The following is a 22,327-nucleotide window of genomic DNA, read 5'->3' as shown; positions in this document are numbered from 1 at the left end:
GCCTTCCTGGCCATTTCCGTCATTAGTATAAAGCGGAAAATTTAAAAAATGTAGGCATGAAGGGTTATCGTTACATAGATAATTTCATTATCGCACCTTTTTTACTGACACACTTGTTTGACTGACTATAATAACAAGGAGGTTAAAATTAAATACACAATATGCATATTATAACACAATAGAATACTATATAAGAAACTGTTGCTACGACAGCACTGCACTGATCTGGGCTCCTACCGGGAAAATCGAAGTTCGTCAATAGGGTTTGTTTCCATTTACAAATATTAGGGCAGAATTGTATCCCAATAAATTATTTTGAATTATAAGAACATGTTAAACTACTTTTAGGGGACCTGTAATGACCATATTTTTGTAAATATTGAATTTAAAATATCTTTTGGCACACGTCACGTGACCAAACTCGGAACGTCATTGAAGATTCTGATGATGTCACAACTCTCGGATTGACACTGTTGACAGTTAGGCGATAAAGAACAAATGACAAATGTCAGTTGACAATTCGTATCTTCTACGTGTGTATGTAATTATGTGTCAAACCAAAGTCGTAAAACCAAATAAAAGGCGAATTTTAGGACAACTTTTAGTTAATATAGAACGTAATACAAGCGTTTCAAAAAATTGGAAACATATTGCGGGCATTTTTCTCTGTTACTCTAATTACGTCTTAGTAAGAGTAAAAGAGAAAGATCCCCGCAATTTGCGAATTTCGGTTTTCGCGGTAAGCCCGCTGATCGGGCATTGGATCGGTACACGTACAAACTTGTCTAGAGCGTGTTCGTACCCTTTTTGATGATCGGGGAAAACCGACTCGAGATGGATCGCGGCGTATCACGCATCCGATCATAAACGCGTATCATGATACAATGTTAAAACACATCCAGACTTACCGATCATGACGCCTATCGAAAGAGAGTGTGTGGGGTACTGAATAACCGTGTAGCAACATGGATTGTGCGCGATCAAATACGGCGCGTTAAATAATCGCGATCTTTTTTCGTCCATACTAACGATTATGATGCGCGTCGGAGCTACGCGACAGAGATACAATACGGCATAATGATACCCAGCTTAATAGTGTTTTGGTTAGGCTGGTACGCCCGTCTGTAAGGGCTTTAGTAATGTGATTTCTGTTCATTGTCAAATACTAAAAATGCTTTAATTAATTTTATCGCCTGGCAATAAAAAAAAACAAATTATTTATGCATCTGGTAACTTCAGAGTTCAGTTCTTTACTTCTTTCTTTATAGATTTTGCACGGGCCCGCTCGCATGTCGTAGCCGGTCCTCATATTGTATCTTCAATTATTGCAACGATCATAAGGCTATAAGCGGTCTCTCCAAAGTAAACTTTTAATCTCTTCGGTATGAGAGCCAAGGTATTGTATATTTTTATATTTCTTGTGTTCAATGTACATTATTCTTACTTTAACACATCAACCTTACACATTCGACACATTTTATGATTTTTCTTTTCTGTTTCAGTGGCGTAAGAAGCGCATGCGAAGGCTAAAGCGTAAACGCAGGAAGATGCGTGCGAGGTCCAAATAATCTGGGTAAGCTAATTTTAATTTAATTTTCTTACACTTCGATAACCTTTAAAACAAACACGCCTTTCCTAACGCCGATTAATTATTGAAAAGGTCAGGTCTTGGTTTTGTGTTCTTATAATGAGTTGACTATTGATAACTGAAATATATTTCTTACATTATGTTTGATTAAGTAACGATCTACACAATTGACTAATGATGCCTGAACCAGTGATTAGATTGATTGGTAAATCGATTGTATTAAAAGACTAGACTAGATGGACTTCAGTCATACAAATGAAGATCTATATTTTGGTTACTTGTGTAAATTTGTACTAGTAACCACGTGTTCATGTTTAAATGAAAATATTATATCTAAAAGTAGTGAGGACTCCTCGACATGTCACTATTTTATCAGTTTTAATCTTGCTGACCTGCCTTTAGTTAGACACAGTTCTATTTAAGTATATTTACTTTCAATACCCATCATGGCTTGATGAATATTTGTTTGTTCACTCATTTCATTAGTTTTCTTGCAATGAGTTCAATGTAAAGTGTTTGTTATTAAACACTAATTGCTAATTTAATATTTGAGGTTAAGAGAAGAGTATCCATGATTCCTAATCACATCAATGACTGCTATGTGCAAATTCAAGAAAACTCATTTCTTGAGTCAAACCTTACAGGAAATAGCCATATACACTGAGCTAAACTTTAGAAACTATGTACAGTCAGCTGCAGAGAGAGAGGTGACCCCCCCCTGCAATAGACTGATTGTATGCAAACCCCCCCTCTGCAGCTGGCTGTACATTTTCATTTCAAGCAGACACTGGTAGTTCATGTATGTGTTGTAAAAGCAAGCATATGGTTATTTTTTTTCTCTGTGCCCACCAATAATGCTACAAGGACTTGACAGACAACCGAGGCACGCCTACTGGCCGGTTTGTGGCCTTTCACTGGAAAAGAATACTGTTTTTTAACATTTATTAGCACATTTGGAGCTTACTATGTTTAATTCATACTTTGGTAATTATTTTACAGTAAAGGAAATTAAGAATACACAAATTAATTCTCACACCAAAAACCCTTGTTGGTATATGCAATGCATTGTGCATGAAATTTTTGAGTATGACAAATAGCTGTCAAAAGTTCAAAACATTTTACTGATAATTGTGATTCTAAATAATTATAAATTTCCAATTATAATAGATCAAAGAATAAGTGTGTAGCTTTTTTTGTTCAATTAGGTTTATGGCGTTAGTCAGACCAAGCTAAGTCTGCACCGATTTTGATAGCCCAACCTGTGCAAGTGTTAAGTAAAGTGAATGTCATAATTTCATAGAAGTTCGACGAAACAAAATGGAAAACACCTTTTTTACGTGTAATCCAAAGAGTAGTATAATATATAGGTCAGTGATAATTTCATAGAAGTTTGATGTTTCAAATAACACTTGCACTGTCTGGGCTTTGAAAACCGCTACCAACTTATCTTTGTTTGACTATTCATAAATGCATGTTAAGTCTAACAAGCCTTTGATAATTGTTTGGTCTTAAGCCATTTTGACATTTATGTTTGTAAGAAAGGGACAAAATTTAACAAGGTTTGTTAAATTTTATGAATAAGGGGGTTAGTGTGATTCAATTGTTGATGTTGGCTAACTCTTTCCCTGTCCATTATTTCATAAATTTGAATGTCCTTAATTGTCAGTTAACACTACTTATCATTCAATTAATTCATCAAGTCCAATCTAATATCAATATGCCAATTGGGTACTTAACACATGTTGAAACATAACTACAAAACAAAACAAAATTTAGTTAAATGGATAGAAAATGAGCCATGAATTATAAAAAAATGGAATTAAAAAAATAATTATTGAGATTATAAAAAAATACAAGGCTCGGAAAATCTCAAAAAAAAAATTTTTTTTTGTCTTTTAAAAATAGAAAAGAAAATGGTACCATTCCATTCCTTACATTTTATTGAAAAATATATTGTATGACAACTATACACATAAACGCAATATTTCAGGATCAAAATGGTAATTTCCTTGATCTTCCATACATTTAGGACAGACTTATTATGATGTGACGTCACATCACCTTATCATTTTGTTAGAGGCGTTTCAATCATTTCTGATCTTTGTGTCGCATGTATACCATGAGTCCTATAAAAGACATTTGATCCTCAGGAAAATCAAGATCGTTTGACATTATTTACAAAAAACAGTCAAGTAGCCAATTGCCATTGGCACACACAAACTAAAGAGAACTCATCCTCATAGGTATATTTTTATCCCTCCCAGGCAGTCATGTTCTTTTTATAAGAATTATGCAAAGAATAGGAGGGTATATTATCTTGCTTACTCCACCCATTCAATACTGGATGCATTAGAATGGACTAATACGTGGCATACAAAAAAAATCTACCTGCTGTTTACATTCAAAATGTAAAATTAGGTATTTAAAACTAATTATTTTTTCTTATTGTTACAGGTGCATGGGTGCTGTAGAAGACTTAACATCTAAAACTCACTTGTGTATCAAATAAAAAAAATGCAAAAAGAATATCTTTTTGTTTTTGTAATCAAATTACCCGAAACGTAGGGTTTATTCCCACTAGTTTCCAGCAAGTTGTTGAAATAAAAATCTGGTTATTCCCACTAGTTACCACCAAGTTGTTACCAGTGGTAACTACTGGTAATTTTTTTACCACTGGTAAAAGGTGGGATTTTTTTTCCATTAGTTACCACCAAAATTTTGTTAAAGTTCAAAACTAATAAAAACGGTCTAAATAGAGAGAGTATTAATGTTTCAGTAATCTGAAAGTTATCAATATCATAGTGATCAAAAATAGTCTGTAATCATCCAGACGTTAATTTCTCTGATTATTGTTTTTGCACACTTTTTACACATACCAGTAAACCTGATTTTATTTTTATCATCCCTTTTAACCTTTGAACGCTTTGTCATAAACACACCAAGGTGAGAGTCAGAATCGCGGGTGTACCTAAATAAAATTAAATGAAAACCATACCATATTTTTGTACCTAATTTGTACTATTTAGTACCTCGTTTAAAAAAATTTGTACCTCACGGTACGTAAAGTTATCATCAAAAAACAGGTCACCCGCCATCCTGACAGTCAGAATGGCGGGTGTACTTTATTACGCTATGTTCCCGTGGTTATTGATAAATTCTATAAAAGCCAAATTTTTGTACCTTCATATTCAATTATAATATGAGTCATTTTATTTGTGCTTTCCCAGTTTTACTCATTTTATATTTTGCTTGCTATTACAATTTTGCAGGCGTTATAATTTTTCAAGTTATCGATTTAATTTTTAAGAAAAAACGCTAAGGTACAATTATTTTTATTACACACTATAATATAACAGATTAAACATTAAAGGTACTAAATCCTGGCGTAATAAAAATAATTGTACCTTAGCGTTAAAAAAGGCTAGGCGCCAATTCAAAGATATCTTCCTAAGAAAAATCATTTTTAAGACATGATTTTCTGAGTTATTTGAACTTAACAGATTAAACATTAAAGGTACTAAATCCTGGCGTAATAAAAATAATTGTACCTTAGCGTTAAAAAAGGCTAGGCGGCAATTCAAAGAAATCTTCCTAAAATCATTTTTAAGACATGATTTTCTGAGCTATTAGAACTTAACAGATTAAACATTAAAGGTACTAAATCCTGGCGTAATAAAAATAATTGTACCTTAGCGTTAAAAAAGGCTAGGCGCCAATTCAAAGATATCTTCCTAAGAAAAATCATTTTTAAGACATGATTTTCTGAGTTATTTGAACTTAACAGATTAAACATTAAAGGTACTAAATCCTGGCGTAATAAAAATAATTTTACCTTAGCGTTTTTTCTTAAAAATTAAATCAATAACTTGAAAAATTATAACGCCTGCAAAATTGTAATAGCAAGCAAAATATAAAATGAGTAAAACTTGGAAACCACAAATAAAATGACTCATATTATAATTGAATGTGAAGGTACAAAAATTTGGCTTTTATAGAATTTATCAATAACCACGGGAACATAGCGTAATAAAGTACACCCGCCATTCTGACTGTCAGGATGGCGGGTGACCTGTTTTTTTATGATAACTTTACGTACCGTGGGGTACAAATTTTTTTAAACGAGGTACTAAATAGTACAAATTGGGTACAAAAATATGGTATGCTTTTCATTTGATTTTATTTAGGTACACCCGCCATTCTGACTCTCACCACTAAAGCTACCGGGCACAAGCGAGCTACAAAGTCGGACCAAGATTAGTAGCTTTGGTTAGTAGGCAGTGATATAGCCCAGACTGTGCAAGTGTCAAGTAAATTTTATAGAATGCATTGCGTCTAGGCGCATTTACATTCGCGTGCGGTGGCGCGAGCCGAGCCACGAGACGCGTATGTAAACGACGGCTTGCCTCGCGGGGGACGCGCGCTTGCTGTTTACATTAGCGTTCGGCTTTTCATTCGGTTACAAACCCTATACCGTGCCGCTTTGTGCTTAAAATTGATAAGCTCGACGAGGCGAGAGAGATGGATGGTTATCCTTCGATAGCCGTGTCCGGCTGTCGCGGGTCGCTCTCCACCGACGTGGGGAGGTCAAACCTCGTCGTTTTGTAGACGATGTGGCTGCTGGTGGCCAGCTCATCATTACCCAACCCCACGATCCCTAGCCTGGTGATGCCATTTGAGCGGGGCCGCGGTGAAGGCGACCAATAGCTTAGGTGGCGTGCTGGTGAGGCTGTGGAGGCGAGTGTGTACATTAGCTCGAACAGCTCATGAGCTGTGGCCGAGCCGCGAATGTAAATCCGCGGTCTGGGCTATCAAAATCGCTGCCAACTTATTTTGGTTTGACTCTAATGTAAACCTTAGTGTGAAGTTTATTTTGACAGCGTACGTCATGACACTTATAGTAGTCGTTGGCGCTGTGGGCGCGACTAGTAACAACGACTTTAGGGGTTTTTGGCTTTCAAAGGGTTGATAAGGCCGTTTACTGAAACGAATGTAAAATTTGAGCTGATCACATGGGGCGGGGACAAATGGGAATACACCACTCGGTCGAACAGGCTTCTGATCGTATCAAGACTACCAAGATCAACAGCTTTTATTCCTCGCAGTAGGACTCTTGCTAAAGTACGGACAGCATATAAACCACTTTCATTACGCCCTGTGCAAGCTCAATAATAATTATAAAGCAGACCTATTATTAGGTAATAAGATTGCCGGCCGGTTTACGTAAATAAAAGCAAAATTAAAAAAATCATAGTATGCCACATTGACAGTTTACTGCCGTTTTTAGGGTTTTGTTCATTATAGTACCAGTATAATACAAATTATTTAAATATGGGGCGAATGGGTCAAATTAAATGGGAGAAAGCTCAACGATGTGCTCCAGTACATAATATTATTTCTTCCGATTTCCCCAGATATAATCCTCAACCCTGGAAATTTATGGTAAATGTAAAAAAAGCATACATATAGTTGCGGTCGGCCGAATCGATATTGTCTTTCCATTTCTCATGCTCTGAAAGAGGGTCATTGTTGTTCTAAAAAGTCTGCAGAAAGTGATACGTTTCTGTACTAGAGCATTTTACTTTCCAAGTACGATTTTTTAATGATAAGCAATTTATATTTGGTTTTAAATAGATTCTTCATACAAGTTCCATTCTGATATTTAACTCATCATTCAATAAATAACGATAAGTATCTACTTTTACCTAAATGATTAATTGAAGGTACCCTCAAGAAATGCTATAAAAATTATACTTACAATTAGTCATGTTAAACACATGTAATTTTCTTTTCTCGTACCTATTCGAAATGAAAAGTAGTGTCTAACTCGGGTGAAGGGCATCATTTCAGCCTCGGTCTAACTACCTTGGCAGAAATGAGAGCTTTTATCTTTTGATTTACAATCTACTATTGCTCTAGGTAGTTAAACGATACAATTAAATCGGATTTACCACCGGTTATATTTATATCCTTCACTATTCAAAGAGGGTAGAGTCAGACCAAGCTAAGTCGGCAGCGATTTTGATAGCCCAGCCTGTGCAAGTGTTAAGTAAAGTGAACGTCATAATTTCATAGAAGTTCAACGAAACAAAATGGAAAACACCTTTTGTATGTGTAATCCAAAGAGTATATAGGACAGTGTAATCACTGGATTATAGGCGTCCGTACCTATGTGTTGCCATCGTTGTTAACTGCAGTTACTTGCGGCCGGGGAGCACCCCAACAACACGAAATCCGGCAACCTGGTCAGAAGCGCAGGATACTTTGGATGCAGGCAGCGCCCGAACCAACGTTAGATCCTTTGGGAATGACTTTATCCTGCTTAAGCAGCATTTCGGATAATATGATAATTAAACCTCATGATTTATAGGAGGGTAAATCGCGCATAGGATGGCTGCTCTCATACGAATACCAAAGAATGTGGATTGCCGAAAGAGACCTCTGGAAGAAACGAATGTATCCTGAGAACATCGCTGTTAACGTCGACATAGTAAAAAGTTATGTCTTGAGCTTCAAGAATGCCCAGCAGCCCCCAAAACCTGAGAAAAAGAAAATGTTTAAAATGAAAAAGTAAGATTCATACTTAAATTTTACGTAAAGGTCGTAAAGGTAAAGACCATAATTCACAAACATCGTCGTTGTTGTAGATAAGCTCAAGACGGCCCATTTCCCTTTTCAAATTGATGGCTTTTTCTCTGCTTAGATAGACGGCTATTTCTCTGACTTTGAAAACTAATGTTGAGGTGCAAAATATGACTAAAATTTATTACGTCGTGTGGGAACTGACGTCTATTTCTGTACGGTGATTCTTTTGAGAGTAATTGTAATGTCGTATTCAGCGTATTCTCTTAAGAGAGAAGAATAGCTTTGCGATCCTTCCTATTTCGGGAGAAAACTGTTTCCACTAACTAAATCTTGATAAATCACTTTGATTTCGATGTCGATCGTTCAGTTGTGATTTTTTAAGATTTATTCAGTGGAAACCGTTTTCTCCTAAAACGTAAATTTTATCAAAAATGTACGTTTAGGATTGCAAAGCTATTCTTCCCTCTTAAAAGGAGTTGAGCTACTTTCATAAGAATCACCTACTGGTGAGAGGTACTTAAGAAATATTTTGCTAGGTCTTAATTAATTTTTATTTTTGGTCAGGTTTGAAGGTATCGGCAGTAAAACTACATCTAAACGCCCCAAAGATGACAAAGCGATGAACTACGAGAAAGATCCGAAGAATAAGAAGCCTGAGAAAAAAGAAGAGGCCTGAACATTTGATTAAATTTTGGCTAATTTCTGAGCGGTATTTTAACTACGATTTGTTAATCTAGTGAAAGCTGTTAATAAAGTCCATTGTGTGAAAACTAGTGAAACCATTTTCATATAACAACTGTTTAATTTTTATTCATTATTTTTATACGATTTTTTCGGATATTTTATATATTATTTTAAGTTTTCTATCATTAAAACCTTCAAACTGTATGTAGCTCGTTTCTTTTTAAAAATTCCCCGCACTGGCAAAACCATCTCTCAGTTATAAAGTCAAAGAAGTTAGGTGAGAAAATTCAATGTAAAAGTTAGGTGAAACAATTCAATGTAATTTGAACGCTTAATCAGGAAATATAAGGTTGAAAGTCGTAACAAACGTGTTCGAAACGTGTATAATAGAAATTGCAAATGTAAACAAATCCATTTACCCAAATTTAAATAGGTAGTATTACTGAAATGTTCTGCCGCCAGAGTGCAGCACTAGCACCTCTCCTAAACCATAGAGTAACTTATACATACTGTGCCTTAGACTGTTTTTAGGGTTCCGTACCCAAAGGGTAAAACGGGACCAAAGAATATAATACTCACTAGGAGGTTATCTCCCTCTTTATCGCTCGAATACCTATGCAAGAGTGATAAAGAGGTTAGATAACGAAATTTCGATTTTCTTGTTTCGCGGTAGAGCCTCAGATTGTGATGGATTGTGGTAGTGGTGCCCCCTATGCAGAGTTTCGCGTTATATTCCCTATTTTCGTGAGTCATACCACCCCCAAACGCAAAACCGCCCCCAAATGGTTATCTTATCGCACTGCCCGGCGGGCAATACGCGAGTTAAACCGTATAATTAGCTTAGTAATCCAATTTACCTTCATTCCTTCGTAATCTAGCACTTTTTATGGACAACTATGATTTTATATAACAGTGTATATAATATTTTATTTATATCAATAACTAACTAAAATATAGTTTTGATAATTTCAATTAAAACAACCATCGTAAAACTTCTAGGTGAAACGCCAGATGCTAACAAAATATGTTATATTTGTTTACATTTATTTTAATTTCTATTGCCCTTCACTTTACCTGGAAAAAGGGTTTTTATGACACCTCGGTGCTTCAGGTCACGCACATTGTCCGCCTTTGCAGTTTAATATTATCAAAATACCTTTTAATACTAACCCTTTTCCAGGTTGTACCTATCTAGAAGGTTTTCCCAACAAATCCAAATATACTTATTCCAAATAGTTACGTTTTGGTGATTCATATGAAGACAAGTCACATTTTCCGAACGACCAATCTAATTTGAACCTTGTGGGTGTTCTCTTTGTAATTAGGTTAATTTTGTAAATATTTTTATTATTTCTTTCTAATTTTGTACACTTAATTTTATTTTTAGGTTTAACTTTAGTTTTACATTTTATAATATAATAGTTAGTTTTAATTCCATAAAAATGAATTACTTAGTATAATTTTGTTAATAAACCTGGCAATTATTTTAACATAAAAAAAAGAAAAAAAAAATAACCTTAAATCAGATTGCTTAACCTTAAATTAAATGCACAGGTATGTGGTCGATAAATCGTACTATGCGTGGATAAGGGTTAACAATTTAAAATTGGTATGAAAACGATTAATACAATCCACATTTGGCGTAAACTTTATTTCTAAACCATACCGATAATAAAATGAAGTACAATTATCAGTTGGCAATCTTATATCCGGCAACAACAGCATAGATGTTAATTGTTTCGCGTATTATGTAGCTTATATTACAATATAAAATCCGAACAAGTAGTTTCAGATGGTAAATTATGACACCAACCAAGTTATAAAAGCGGTACTTTGTACTGTAGGTACTTGTAATTATTTGAAACAATCCCATATAACATGCTATAGTGTTAATCTTAGCAGAAATCTCACCAGCACATCTAGCACATGTTACCGCAAACCGCGACCAGACACATGTAGTCGCGCGAGTCTTCATAAAACGTGCTAGATGTGCTGCACAGTACAATCAGCTTCAAATACACAGTAACGGCCAAAGTGGCCAAATATATTGTAACACACCTTTTTATCATAAAATTAACGATGTGTGCCTACCGTATATTTGGCTACTTTAGGTGTCACTATTTATATGATACTTATACTACATCGTTTTCTTCTTTCATGTTAGACAAATACTTTCAATAAAATAAATCTATCACTACACAGATTTTCCGCCTAATTATATAATTTTAATATGAGAGGCCCATTTTACGAAGTTATGTGAATTGTAGCCAGACATATAAATATAACAATGTTATATTGGGCTTCATTAAATGAGAATAGAGTGAGACAAATTATACATGAAATTATTACAAAATAGTAAATTTATATTTTTCATCTAGTAACAGAGCTACACTATATGCATATCAAAAGGGTTGCAATAACTATCAAAGAAAACAAACATTATGTTTCTAAACAGTTACTGCTTCACTTGAAGAATGAAAAGTTACTTAACCAAATCAGTCGATAACATTACTATCTCTATAATATTAATTAATTATGCAATTAACATAAATTTGCCATTAACCATCTTGTTATTAAAAGGCGTTAATGCACCCCATACATTTAAGGGCATTGAATAGATTCGTCACTTCAAAATATTGCAGGTACTAAAATGCAACACTATTTTTGTAAGTATAAATATAAAATATCATTAATTTTATCAGAATGTTACACTCCTCACAGCATAATTTTAACATTGTAAATTTTCGGTTAGTGCTAAATCATGAGTAGGTACAAAAAAATCAGTAGAATCGTGGGTAGAGTCAGACCAAGCTAAGTTGGCAGCGATTTTGATAGTACAGACTGTGCAAGTGTCAAGTAAACGTCATAATTTCATAGAAGTTTGACGTTTAAAATAACACTTGCACAGTTTATGCTATTAAACACGCTGCCAAGTAAGCTTGGTCTAACTCTAGCACGCTACATGATCAAATAAAGTGCACTAATTTGGTTCATATAATTTGGAATGGCAATGAATTGAATTAGTAATTTTGTGTGTTCTACCTGGGACATTGTTTTGTTTTGTTAGTTTACCTATAGATTAACCGAACTGGAAGCTAAATGCGGATCCAGGGAAGCCACCTCCCGACTGGAAATCAAAGTGTTGGCCCCCGCGGTTGAAGAAAGTCTGGAACACTACGTTCGGGTCGATATCTGCAACAAACAAGTCAATGGTCAATTGCCGCTTACTTCCAAACTTAAATGAAAACACAAACTAACATATAACAGAACTATCTTGGAATTTCGAAGTGACCCTTTAGAGAAAACGGTCATGTGATACAGGTATTTTGTGAAACTAGTTTGTGATTAACAGACAGTTTAAACCCATTGTCTACCTTAACACAGACAAAATAAAGTCAATATTGAATACATACTGTACTATTTGTAATTTTAAAAGCCACCAAAGTTGCGTGGGCAAGCGGGCTACCATAATGATACGAGTATACAAAAATAATTTACTGTCATATTATAAAAGAAACAACAGTTTGAGTTTAAGAACGCAATTAACATCCCCATGCCAATTTTTGTGTAAGGTACTGGCAGAAGACCAGCGATGTGGCTTGCTGCATCATTATGCTGAGTCAGCGCCTTTTCTGTGCCACGACACATGGCGTATTAATTAACTAAAAAAAGTTTTTTATTAAATTAAGCTTGCATGTTTTTATTTTGCATTTTTCTTTTTTGTTTGTTTTGATGCCAATGCCATGTATGTTGTGGGTATGAATAAAGAATGTATCTATCTATCTATCTAATTTACTGTTCCGATGAATGGTTCGGGAAAGTACGTAACATTGGCACGATGTGATCGAAACTAGACCACCGCGGCCTCCGTCAAGGTTACGTTACGATCGACAGTATCACTTGTATTTTTCTGTATATCTTAGGCTCTGTTGCACCAATCATGTTAGACGAACATATAAGAGCAAGTCAGAACAGAATTATTTAATAAGTGAATTTTTTTTTTGGTCCACCTAGCCCTTTCAACCGTACAGTGGTTGCTAAATAAGTTTCTAACGAATATTTCAAGTTTCAACTAGGCGTGCGCCCCGCCATGAGGAACCAGCGCGCCGCTGCCGGTAGTCTAAAATTCGCGCCGAAACAAGGTTGTTTTGGCGGTCGCCAACCCCCGTTTCTCAACCTTTGTGCAGGCGTTATTAATGCATTCTAGCAACTAGTACTCCAATTGAAAGATCCAGGATCCACGTTTCTGATTCTATGATGTATAGATACACTCCGAGCATAGCTCTTTTCATTCCACGTTGAGTGCCTCTGAGCCTCTTTCTCTTTATAAGTCACATTGTGAACGACAACGTTTGTGATCCGTTAGGATATCACTGGCAACAATCACCGTTGGAAGACTTTGGTCTTCAGAGAGAGAAGCTATGTCGTATCTTCCCAATTGCTGCCCAATCGAGTTGGATTCGCCGATTGACGTCCTTTTTGAAGTTAGATTTGCCTAACTGGACTACTTGTCCCAAATATACATATTCGTCAACAAATTCGAGAGCAGAGTTCCCGAACGATTATCGGGTAAGGTACAACTGGAGATTCGCAATAATTTTCGTCTTGTCCGAGTTTATTTTTATACTTAGGTACTAGGTACCTGTTGTGAAACTGCTACCTTCTCACGAATAGCGCTTGTTGCTACAGTTGCTCCAGCGACTCCACCATCGAAAATTGTCGAATAGAGCTACGCTGAGCGACATCAGGTAAATGAAATGATTATATTGGTTCTAAAAAAGCATATTGCTCGCTACATATCGTTACGAAACGCAGAATTTGGGATCATAAAATAATATTTATTCATGACAGTCACAAATTAAAATTATTATTTTATCAAGAAAAAGTAATCGAATTGTCTTTTGTGTTATTATTTTTTTTCGTGGTGTTTCATTATATCTACGTGTTATTGAACCCCTTAGCGAAATTTAAAAAGTTGAAAAATCTCACTCGCGCATGTCTAATATCAACACAAGACCGTATCGTCAATTGCGCTTTTTATCGACAGTCCTACCTGATCAACAAACATCGGTGACTCGTGGCAATGGGGTTGGCAACTGTCAAAGGTTTGCATAGTTGCCATCATAGCTTGCGCCTTTCTCTAGCTTTGTTCTATGAAATTTCGCGTAAAGGGCTGGCATCCAAGCTATAAAATTCCAAAAAAGCTTTAAAGATTGCGCAGAGGGACATGATCGCCTTCCATACCGACCACCGAGACTGGGAGAGGTCGAGGCAGTATTGAGCCAGCAGAGTCCTGGGCCTCGCAGGGGCGGTGCACCGAGTGGGACAGCACTAACCGGCCATGCCGCCGCTGTCGTCGTCCATGTCGTGGCCGTGGTCGTAGCGCGCGCGCTTCTTGGGGTCGCTGAGCACGCCGTAGGCCTCGCCCACCTCCTTGAAGCGGCGCTCCTGCTCGCGCCGCTCGCCCTCCGGCGCGCCCGCGTGCCGGTCCGGGTGGTGCACCAGGGCGCGCTTCCTGCGGAAACAACGTTAACATGCCTACGAGTACATTCAAGGTAGAGGCAAGGAACAGAAACTCCTTAGGCAGAATTGTTGCAAAAGTGTCCAGCTGTCAGCTATAAATAATAGTTCCAAATCTCTCCAGAGTAGCGCTTGAGTAACTAAGAACCTAGGCGACCTAGGCGTTATTGACGGAGTGAAGTGCGCTGTCTATGTTTAGATTTTTTTCTCAAGTATTCTAGGTATTGTAGCGCCACCTATTTTTTTATTTATGGTTTTTTGTCGGACACTTCTTGGTATATGGAGATTCTGTTCCTTGCCTCTACCTTCCGTACTACATTTGTAACATTTCCAAGCAGAAGGCTACTTATTGTCGATAGTCAATAAGGCGCTCCTGTCATTAAAACGCTGAACACACCATACATAATCGTCTTAACTAGGATCTTTACAAAATATGCTCCTAGTTAGAAGCCAAACTCTTACTAAATGCGGTTACACCTTTAGGATTTAGGACTCCGAAGACCGGAGTATTTTTTTAACGGTAATGCTTTTCTAGATCACAATACGGTTGAAAAAAAAATAAGTCATCTTATCCTAATTTTTTGACATATTAAATATATTAAAACGGGTCACCCACGTATTTTAAGACGAAAATTGCTCGACACGTTTCACCCCGTTTTGACGAGCATCATCGGGAGTTGGAGTTGGCGGACCGGCGCAGACTGCGGGCTGATTTTTTGACTTACGCTCGATACAAAAAAAAATACGCACTTTAAAAATTTGTAATAATATGCACAAACGCTAAAAACAAGAAAATTGCTTCTAAAAATACATACCTAATTTGATTTTTGACTAACTCATCAACTAATTTTTTGTTACATATTAAAATGCTAAAACATGATATGATAAGATAACCGCGGTGCCGAGCACGCACATACATCTCGCTCACTCTTACGCTCAGTGAGAGTGAGAGAAGAACACGAACCTTCGGGGCCTTTAGTGAGATGTGTGAGGCGCCTTAGACTCGATTAGTGATCCACCTTATGGACGACCGACAATTTGGTACCTTCACATTCAGTGATGTTTTCGGTGTGTTTATTTGTTTCCAGTTTTTTCTCATCAAGATTTGTTCCGAGACATGTTGCTCTAATGAAAAATTATGTTGGTGTTTCGCTAATGTCCTCATAGTTAACCTTTTATAAAAAATAAAAGCTTTTAAAAAGTAAACAGTACTGAAGTCGAGTCCAATTTAATCAAAGTTGTTTTACGTATGTCGCACATGGATTGAACCGAGCGATTAAAACTCGCGAAGATTCTCATCATAACATGTAAAATGCGTAGTGCGCTATCGACCGCAGAAAACGACAGTCCTGTAGACAACCCCTAGCCAAGATAACAAAATGCTAATCAAAACTTAAATAATTTATGCAAATAATTGTCGATGTATAATTGTCAGTATAAACGCACCCTTATGTTATTCTACAGTTGTTTGTGAATTCGTGGCGTGGGAACTGATTCATATATATTGTAAATAAGTCAATTCTGTATTGAATTCTCGTATACTCGTCTGTTTCAATACAAATTCTAATGTTAGTGTCATTTTATGGGATCCCCATACCCGCGTACGAAATTCCCCTTAATCAAATTTTTACTCTGCAAGCAAGTTACTAAATTCGTATTTCAGAAAAAGTACCTACCTTATTATAGACAAATAAACATATATTTATTTAATTTTTATATCAAGTCAAATTATTTGCAACTATAATTTACATTATGATCCTAATCATTCCATACCTGTAAGCCTTCTTAATATCATCTTCAGATGCAGATTTCTCAACCCCAAGTATTTTATAATAGTCTTTGCGTTTGGACTTCTTAAGAGCAAGTTTGGCCTCTTGGAGTAATATTTTGTTTTCTTTGCTTTTATCAATCTTGTATAGTCTCTCATAGTCCTTGACTGCCTCCTCAAATTCTCCCAATTCTGTGTAGCATTTGGCTCGGCGGAGAAGGGCCTTCACATAATTTTCATCTAATTCAAGAGCAGCGGTGCAAGCTTCAGCAGCTTCTTTAATTTGGTTGAGCTTGGCGCATACTGTGGCCTTGTTGAAGTAGAGCTTAGCATTGACAGCTCTGTTGTTTTTGTCGATGGTGAGGGCTTCGTTGTACAGGGTGAGGGCTTGCTGCCAGCGGCCCATTTTGAACGCCTCATTTCCTGAAAGAGAAAAAATATAGACATAACAGTGTAACATCATCTTACATATTTGGGCACTCAACTTTTTATGAAAAATTAACAGTGCGCTTTATTTACGTGTCTTTGATATATAATAAACAAATTAACATCTCAATAGTTACTACTGTAACAAAAGTCATTGAGACCTCATATCCATACACGAGTTGTTAAGATGCTGAACTTGATTTCAGGTCAAAATCATTTCTATTCTAACTAATAACTGTACAACATATAGAAAATAGTTTTGAAAAAATACTCTTAAACATCTTACATCATCATCATCAGACAAAATGAAACACTTTGTGTCGTAAAAAATCCACGTGGTCTTGTGTCGAACGTTTTAGCAGCTACCGACGTCTGGACGCTACCCCGCACAAATAAAAAATGAAGCAAGAATCATGGCAGACGCCAGCTAGACCTTGAACGACCAGAAATAGTGAATGTATTACATCTGAAAAATAAAGTGACCAAATAGAATATATTAACCTTCTTACCTTCTTCCTTCTTTTGCTTGAGCAGTTTAGCTTTCTTATAAGTTTCCATTGCTTTCTTGTGGTCTGGTGCAAGACGCAACACTTGTTGGAAATGCTTGAATGCCTGGTCATCCTTGTCCTAAAAAAATAATTGTTTATGAATTGAGTCCTGATTTATGTTTTTCCAATTTTGTGAGGTAGCGAGCGTAATAATCAACTTTTATTATGGAACCAACCTGGAAATCACTAAAATAAAATTGGCTGTTCCACACGCTTTGGCTGATCAGATGTCAAAGTTTTGTATTGAAAAGCCGAAAATATGTTTTATAGTACATATGGTGCTACTTTACCGCACTAGTGCGAAAATTAGCATATTACGTTACTGTGTCGAACATATAAAGGGCCATATGTACTGTAAAACGTTGTACGATACATGTGCGAATAAGTAATTCGCAACTCGTGTAGATTTAAAACACTCCCTTCGGTCGTGTTTTAATTTATCGCCACTCGTTTCGAATTTTCTACTTTTCGCACTTGTATCGTAATGTACTAATGTTGGGTTAGTATGACCTATATATTTAACTCGCAATGTTTAGCTAAGCGTTGGAAAAACTCCCCAAACATAGACATAACACATATAATTTATGTATGTCGTACAAACCTCAAAATAAAGACAGAGGCCGCGCACAAATATGGCCTCTGCGTCCAAACTGTCATTTCTGATCAAGTCATTTGCAATTTCTTGTGCTTCTTGGCAGCGTCCAATCATAGCCAAGCATTCTGCTTTGGTCAATTTCGCCCTGCAATCATAATATAAAAATAAATTCGTTCATGAACGTAAACTCTTGACAACAATTCATGATAACTTGCGAAAGTCTTGGCCTACGTAAGGCTCAACTTATTTCTTGTCATAAATAGGTAAATATGAGAATTAATAAATATATCACCATAAATATATATTGAATGATCACAAAGGAAGAAGAAAGAAAGTTCTCTCGTCATAATGGGGATATTATTTTTTATTCAAATATTTAGCATATTTTTTAAAGAGTTTGAGTATTCATTAAGATTTTTAAAACCTTACGGTTTTCAAAGTCAGAATAAATTTATTAAGAAGCTTGCGTGGAATTGTATCAGCCGCGTTTTTTTTGACCACGAATTTTGATAGGCTCACCTCAGTCCAGTAGATGCTATAACAACTGCTATCATTTGTGGTGAGACTTATCAACACAGCTACATTAATTTGGCTAATATTAGGAGGGTTAGGTATTTAGACAGCCTTTATGGATTCCAATGCCTGGGATCTTACACCTACTTTATTCGAAATTTTAAAGATCATCAGGAAATAGATCTCATATTACTTGTAATTTTAATTAAACAAGACGCCAACAAATGCTGGAATTTAACTCATAATGAAATTAATCCCTTATCTTTGTTTTCTCAGCTGGAACCTAAACAATCTTCAGGATCTGCAAGTCGTTGGCAATTAAATCCCAACAGTGTTTACGAAAGTAAGACAGGTAAGTCTAAATACTCTAGATATTGTTAAAATGTGATATTAGTTACTTAGAGCTGGATGGACTGTAGTCAAGGCAGCGGTCCATGCAGAACACAGCGCGGCGGTAGTCTTCGGCCTCCATGGCGCGCTGGGCGTCCTCGTGCAGCCTGCGCAGGGACTCCAGCGCGCGGCGCTCGCTCGTGGCGCAGTCGGCGCCGCCCAGCTCCGTCGCTCTGCGCACTGCTTGCTCTCCACCAGAGATGTCCCCTGAAAATACAATACAATACTCTTTATTGCGCATCTCACACAATTTACAAAACAATACAGTAAAATGAACTATTAGACAACTAGTCACCCATAGGTATATAATACTTATAAAATATTATTATTATAGCCTTTATTGATGGACACTAAACTAAACTGCAAATCATTGTTTATTAGTTTTATCTGTTTTTCTTGATTTAGTGTCCAGTGTCTTGTGACACATAAGCCAGCAGCAGCTTCCAGCTTCTTCCATTTCTCTCTGTTCTTTTTCTATTTTGGGCCATTCTGTTCCTCCAATTGTATTGATGTCACTCTCCATCTTTTAAATTGGCCACCTTGCTTCCTTTTTCCGTCTGGTGGAGACCAATTTGTAATAATTTTTGTGCATTTTTTTCTGCTATCCCTTATCATATGTCCTGTCCATCGCCATTTTAGCTGCCTTACTTTCTTAAATATGTCTTCTACCTTTGTGATAAATCTTATGTCCTCTGCTCGTTTACAATCTAATAGCCTGACTCCTAGCATACTTCATTTGATTCCTCTCTGGCTAGTTCTAAGTTTTAAGAGGTGTTTCTGAGTCTGCACCCAAATCTGACATCCATATGTTAGGCAAGGTAGAATACATGAGTTGAATAGTTTTCTCTTGGCTGTCATAGGGAAATGTTGGCTTTTGAGTACTTCTTTACGGCGCAGGGTAGGGCAAGGCATTCTCCATACAAACCTTGTGTAAGTTTTATTCGTTAGTTTTGGCACTATAGCATTTAATTTCAATTTTTGCTTGTATATATTGGATATTTATTGAAATTAAAAAAAATTATACATTAAGCCCTAGCTAACAGAAAAATAAGCATATTTACCCAAAAATAATAACTGTAGCGCAAACACAAAAGAAGAATAACTCGCACAAAGTTTGCATGGAAAGAGCTTGCCCTAGCTTCGCCTTAAGGGACCAGAATCTATTCCATGCGGAGGCAACTGTTCTTTCTATTTCGATGCTTATTTGATTCCTAAAGGATATAAATTGCCCCAAGTACACATAACTTTCTACATATTCAATATCTTAATATCGAATATATATAAGAATATATATTCGATATTAAGATATATCGAAATTTATCGAGAATATATAACAAAAAAAAAAGAGTTATAAAATATACATTAACACTAAAACCCCACATTATCATTAGCAGTGCCATGGGCCTTGGAACTGCTGGAACTTGACACACTTCCGATAAAACTCCTTGTTGCTTGATGATGTTCAATCAGCAATGAAAACAATATTACATGTGAAGCAATAAAATGTGGAAAAGGGAGTCTGTGTCTGTTGTGTTTTTAGATAATGGCAGGTAGGGGGCACAACAGGCAAAACTAAACTGAAAACTTTTTGTTCCTTTTCAATGCTCTGCATGCAGGAAAGAAACAATACCATTTGCCAAATATAAAGCAGTAATCCTTCAATTTAATATCAAGCCAAAAAATTAAATAAGAGATATTTAAATAAAAAGTACTGCACAACATATATGAGTGTCTTTTTATAAGGGCTTATTTTTGTACAGATTCCATAGACAAATAAGCTCTTAGAGCTTATTTATCACATAAGTTTTGTAAAAAAGACTTTAGCAATTTTGTTTCATTACTTTTAATATACTGGAAAATATATAAATCTAATATACTACCTACTAGGCGAACGGTCTGGCTTAGTGGATAGTAACCCTGCCTATGAAGCCGATGGTTCTGGGTTCAATCCCCAGTTAGGCCATTTATTTTTTCCTGGGTCATGTCATGTCATGTCATGGGTGTTTTCTATATATTTAAGTATTTATAGGTATATTTATAAATTCTTGTCTGAGTACCCACAACACAAGTCTTCTTGAGCTTACCATGAGGCTTAGTCAATTTGCGTAATCATGTCCTATAATATTTATTTATTTATTTATATATTAATATCATTCTTCTTACCAAGAGCAATGCAGCATTTTGCAATTCTGATGTATCCCTTAGTGAAAGTTGGATCCAGCACAACAGATTTTTGAGCATCCTCTAGGGCCTTCTTGTACATGCCCAGCATCATGTAGCAAGCAGATCTGTTGCCGTAGTAAGAGGCATTCTCCGGGCATAGCTGGATGGCCTCATCATACATAACAAGGGCACCCTTATAATTTTTAAATTTGTACAAGTGGTTGCCACTCTCTTTCTTCTCCTCAGCCAGACTGAAATGTGTAAGATCAATAAATATTTCATATTCATTTTCATTTAAATAATGAACAAGTGCTTTTGATGTAACTATTATAATAGCTTTACAGTAATTTTGAAAATTATAAGACTGTATATAGGCCATGCATTGTATTCAATAGTAACTCCTTAGCTATAACATAATGAATGATAGAGGAAAGCAAAGGAGATGTTAAAAATGTTTCCAGAGTGTAAGAGTAAAAAAAGGGTAAGATTAAAAATAATATTACTATACAATATATTACACAATTATTCAAACTAAAAGGCAATGTGTCAAAAGAAGTGGTTATTAATTTCTGCATTATTATTTTACCTTGTGCAACAAAGAAAAATTATTAATAACTTATTATTGATAAAAGGTAATAAAAAAATAACTTGTACTTATTTAATTCACTTAAAATCAGTCATGATAAGTGTTTGTGTGTGAGTATAATATCATCAAAATATACATTAGTAAGCATTGTTATTTTCTCAGCTGTTGATGAATTACTAAGTCAGTAAGACATTGCTATCAGCTGTACAAGTTGTTTATATTTAACAGAGACTTTGTTCCTTGTAAAAAATTGATCGACGGTATATTTTGATCCATACAAGTAGGTCAAATGTCAAGGTACTATAGCTACTTACTCCTACGTTATTGGCACGTTGCAATCTAATGCACGTGCTCAAAGAAAATCTAGCTAAATAAAGAACGCTAGCGCTCTGCAAATAATCCATTCATTAATCAATACCTAATTCTGTGCATTTTAGTTCACGAATTCAATGCAACTTATATGTATAGATTGCATTTACTTTACCTTTCTGGACTTTTAGGAAGTAAATCATCAATTGTAAGGTCCGCATCCACTATTTCCGATTCTGCCATTTTTAATTTTTATAATTTTCGTGAAATTTTTGATACAAAGGTCTCCTTTATTTTGACGACGGTTCTACAAAAGAAAGACCTAGGTCGGTGTGATTGTCACAAAATAGAGCCTCGATTAAATAAAAAAATCGGTAATATTTGTCTATGGTTATTTGTGCTAAGGCTCAAAACACACGGTATCGAGTCGAACTTTGTCCAATCATGTCGTGTCCACCGATACACGTGGCTTAACTCGTGTGAAATAGGTTTTTCAGACTGTTTCACTTGTCCTACTGTAGTCTCTACTTTAAAAAAAGTTGACCAGGCCAAACGTCAAATCCAGGCTGACGCAACAAGGAACAAAATAAGTTTTGTATGGAACTTGTTTCGCAAATCTTTGCCAACGAAGAAAAATAAAACGTCAGTGCTATTT

At 35.9% G+C, this 22,327-nt stretch overlaps 2 protein-coding genes and 1 long non-coding RNA gene across 4 annotated transcripts; 2 read left to right on the top strand and 1 right to left on the bottom strand.

The window, feature by feature from the left end:
* Window positions 1-1,236: 1,236 nt before the first annotated feature.
* Window positions 1,237-4,116, top strand: LOC133533384 (uncharacterized). The gene is made up of 3 exons (XR_009801864.1): window positions 1,237-1,396; window positions 1,503-1,573; window positions 4,043-4,116. It is a non-coding gene; the product is annotated as an uncharacterized LOC133533384 (long non-coding RNA).
* A 2,755-nt stretch (window positions 4,117-6,871) lies between these two features.
* Window positions 6,872-8,967, top strand: LOC133533381 (uncharacterized). The gene is made up of 3 exons (XM_061872354.1): window positions 6,872-7,027; window positions 7,956-8,155; window positions 8,735-8,967. The coding sequence occupies exons 1-3, from the start codon at window positions 6,917-6,919 to the stop codon at window positions 8,844-8,846; spliced, it is 423 nt and encodes a 140-aa protein (XP_061728338.1). The 5' UTR covers window positions 6,872-6,916; the 3' UTR covers window positions 8,847-8,967.
* Window positions 8,968-10,490: 1,523 nt separating this feature from the next.
* LOC133533372 (dnaJ homolog subfamily C member 7-like) lies at window positions 10,491-22,010 on the bottom strand. 2 transcript variants are annotated; one of them, XR_009801863.1, is made up of 8 exons: window positions 21,848-22,010; window positions 20,778-21,028; window positions 18,623-18,821; window positions 17,718-17,856; window positions 17,078-17,195; window positions 16,148-16,565; window positions 14,103-14,369; window positions 10,491-12,046 (listed from the first exon to the last, which is right to left on the bottom strand). XR_009801863.1 is itself a non-coding variant. In XM_061872340.1 (8 exons), exons 1-8 carry the CDS (start codon window positions 21,913-21,915, stop codon window positions 11,934-11,936), a joined length of 1,485 nt encoding a protein of 494 aa, XP_061728324.1. In that variant the 5' UTR covers window positions 21,916-22,008; the 3' UTR covers window positions 10,491-11,933. The 2 variants fall into 2 exon arrangements, 1 of the variants encoding a protein (XP_061728324.1); XM_061872340.1 differs by having other exon boundaries at window positions 14,191-14,369; window positions 21,848-22,008.
* Between the last annotated feature and the right edge of the window lie 317 nt (window positions 22,011-22,327).

This window comes from Cydia pomonella, unplaced genomic scaffold (assembly GCF_033807575.1).
Source record: "Cydia pomonella isolate Wapato2018A unplaced genomic scaffold, ilCydPomo1 PGA_scaffold_161, whole genome shotgun sequence".
Taxonomy (NCBI): Eukaryota; Metazoa; Arthropoda; class Insecta; order Lepidoptera; family Tortricidae; genus Cydia; species Cydia pomonella.
This window is presented reverse-complemented; position numbering and strand designations above follow the sequence as displayed.

What these genes read in the sequence shown, in the direction of transcription:
- LOC133533381 (XM_061872354.1), top strand. Translation starts at nt 6,917, where the DNA reads ATGGGGCGAATGGGTCAAATTAAATGGGAGAAAGCTCAACGATGTGCT. An exon ending in CTCAACCCTGGAAATTTATG is followed by an intron (nt 7,028 to 7,955) that starts GTAAATGTAAAA and finishes CATGATTTATAG; the next exon opens with GAGGGTAAATCGCGCATAGG. An exon ending in AAAATGTTTAAAATGAAAAA is followed by an intron (nt 8,156 to 8,734) that starts GTAAGATTCATA and finishes ATTTTTGGTCAG; the next exon opens with GTTTGAAGGTATCGGCAGTA.
- LOC133533372 (XM_061872340.1), bottom strand. Translation starts at nt 21,915, where the DNA reads ATGGCAGAATCGGAAATAGTGGATGCGGACCTTACAATTGATGATTTA. An exon ending in CAAGCAAAAGAAGGAAGAAG is followed by an intron (nt 16,566 to 17,077) that starts GTAAGAAGGTTA and finishes TTTCTCTTTCAG; the next exon opens with GAAATGAGGCGTTCAAAATG. An exon ending in GATATTAAGAAGGCTTACAG is followed by an intron (nt 14,370 to 16,147) that starts GTATGGAATGAT and finishes TTGTTTCCGCAG; the next exon opens with GAAGCGCGCCCTGGTGCACC.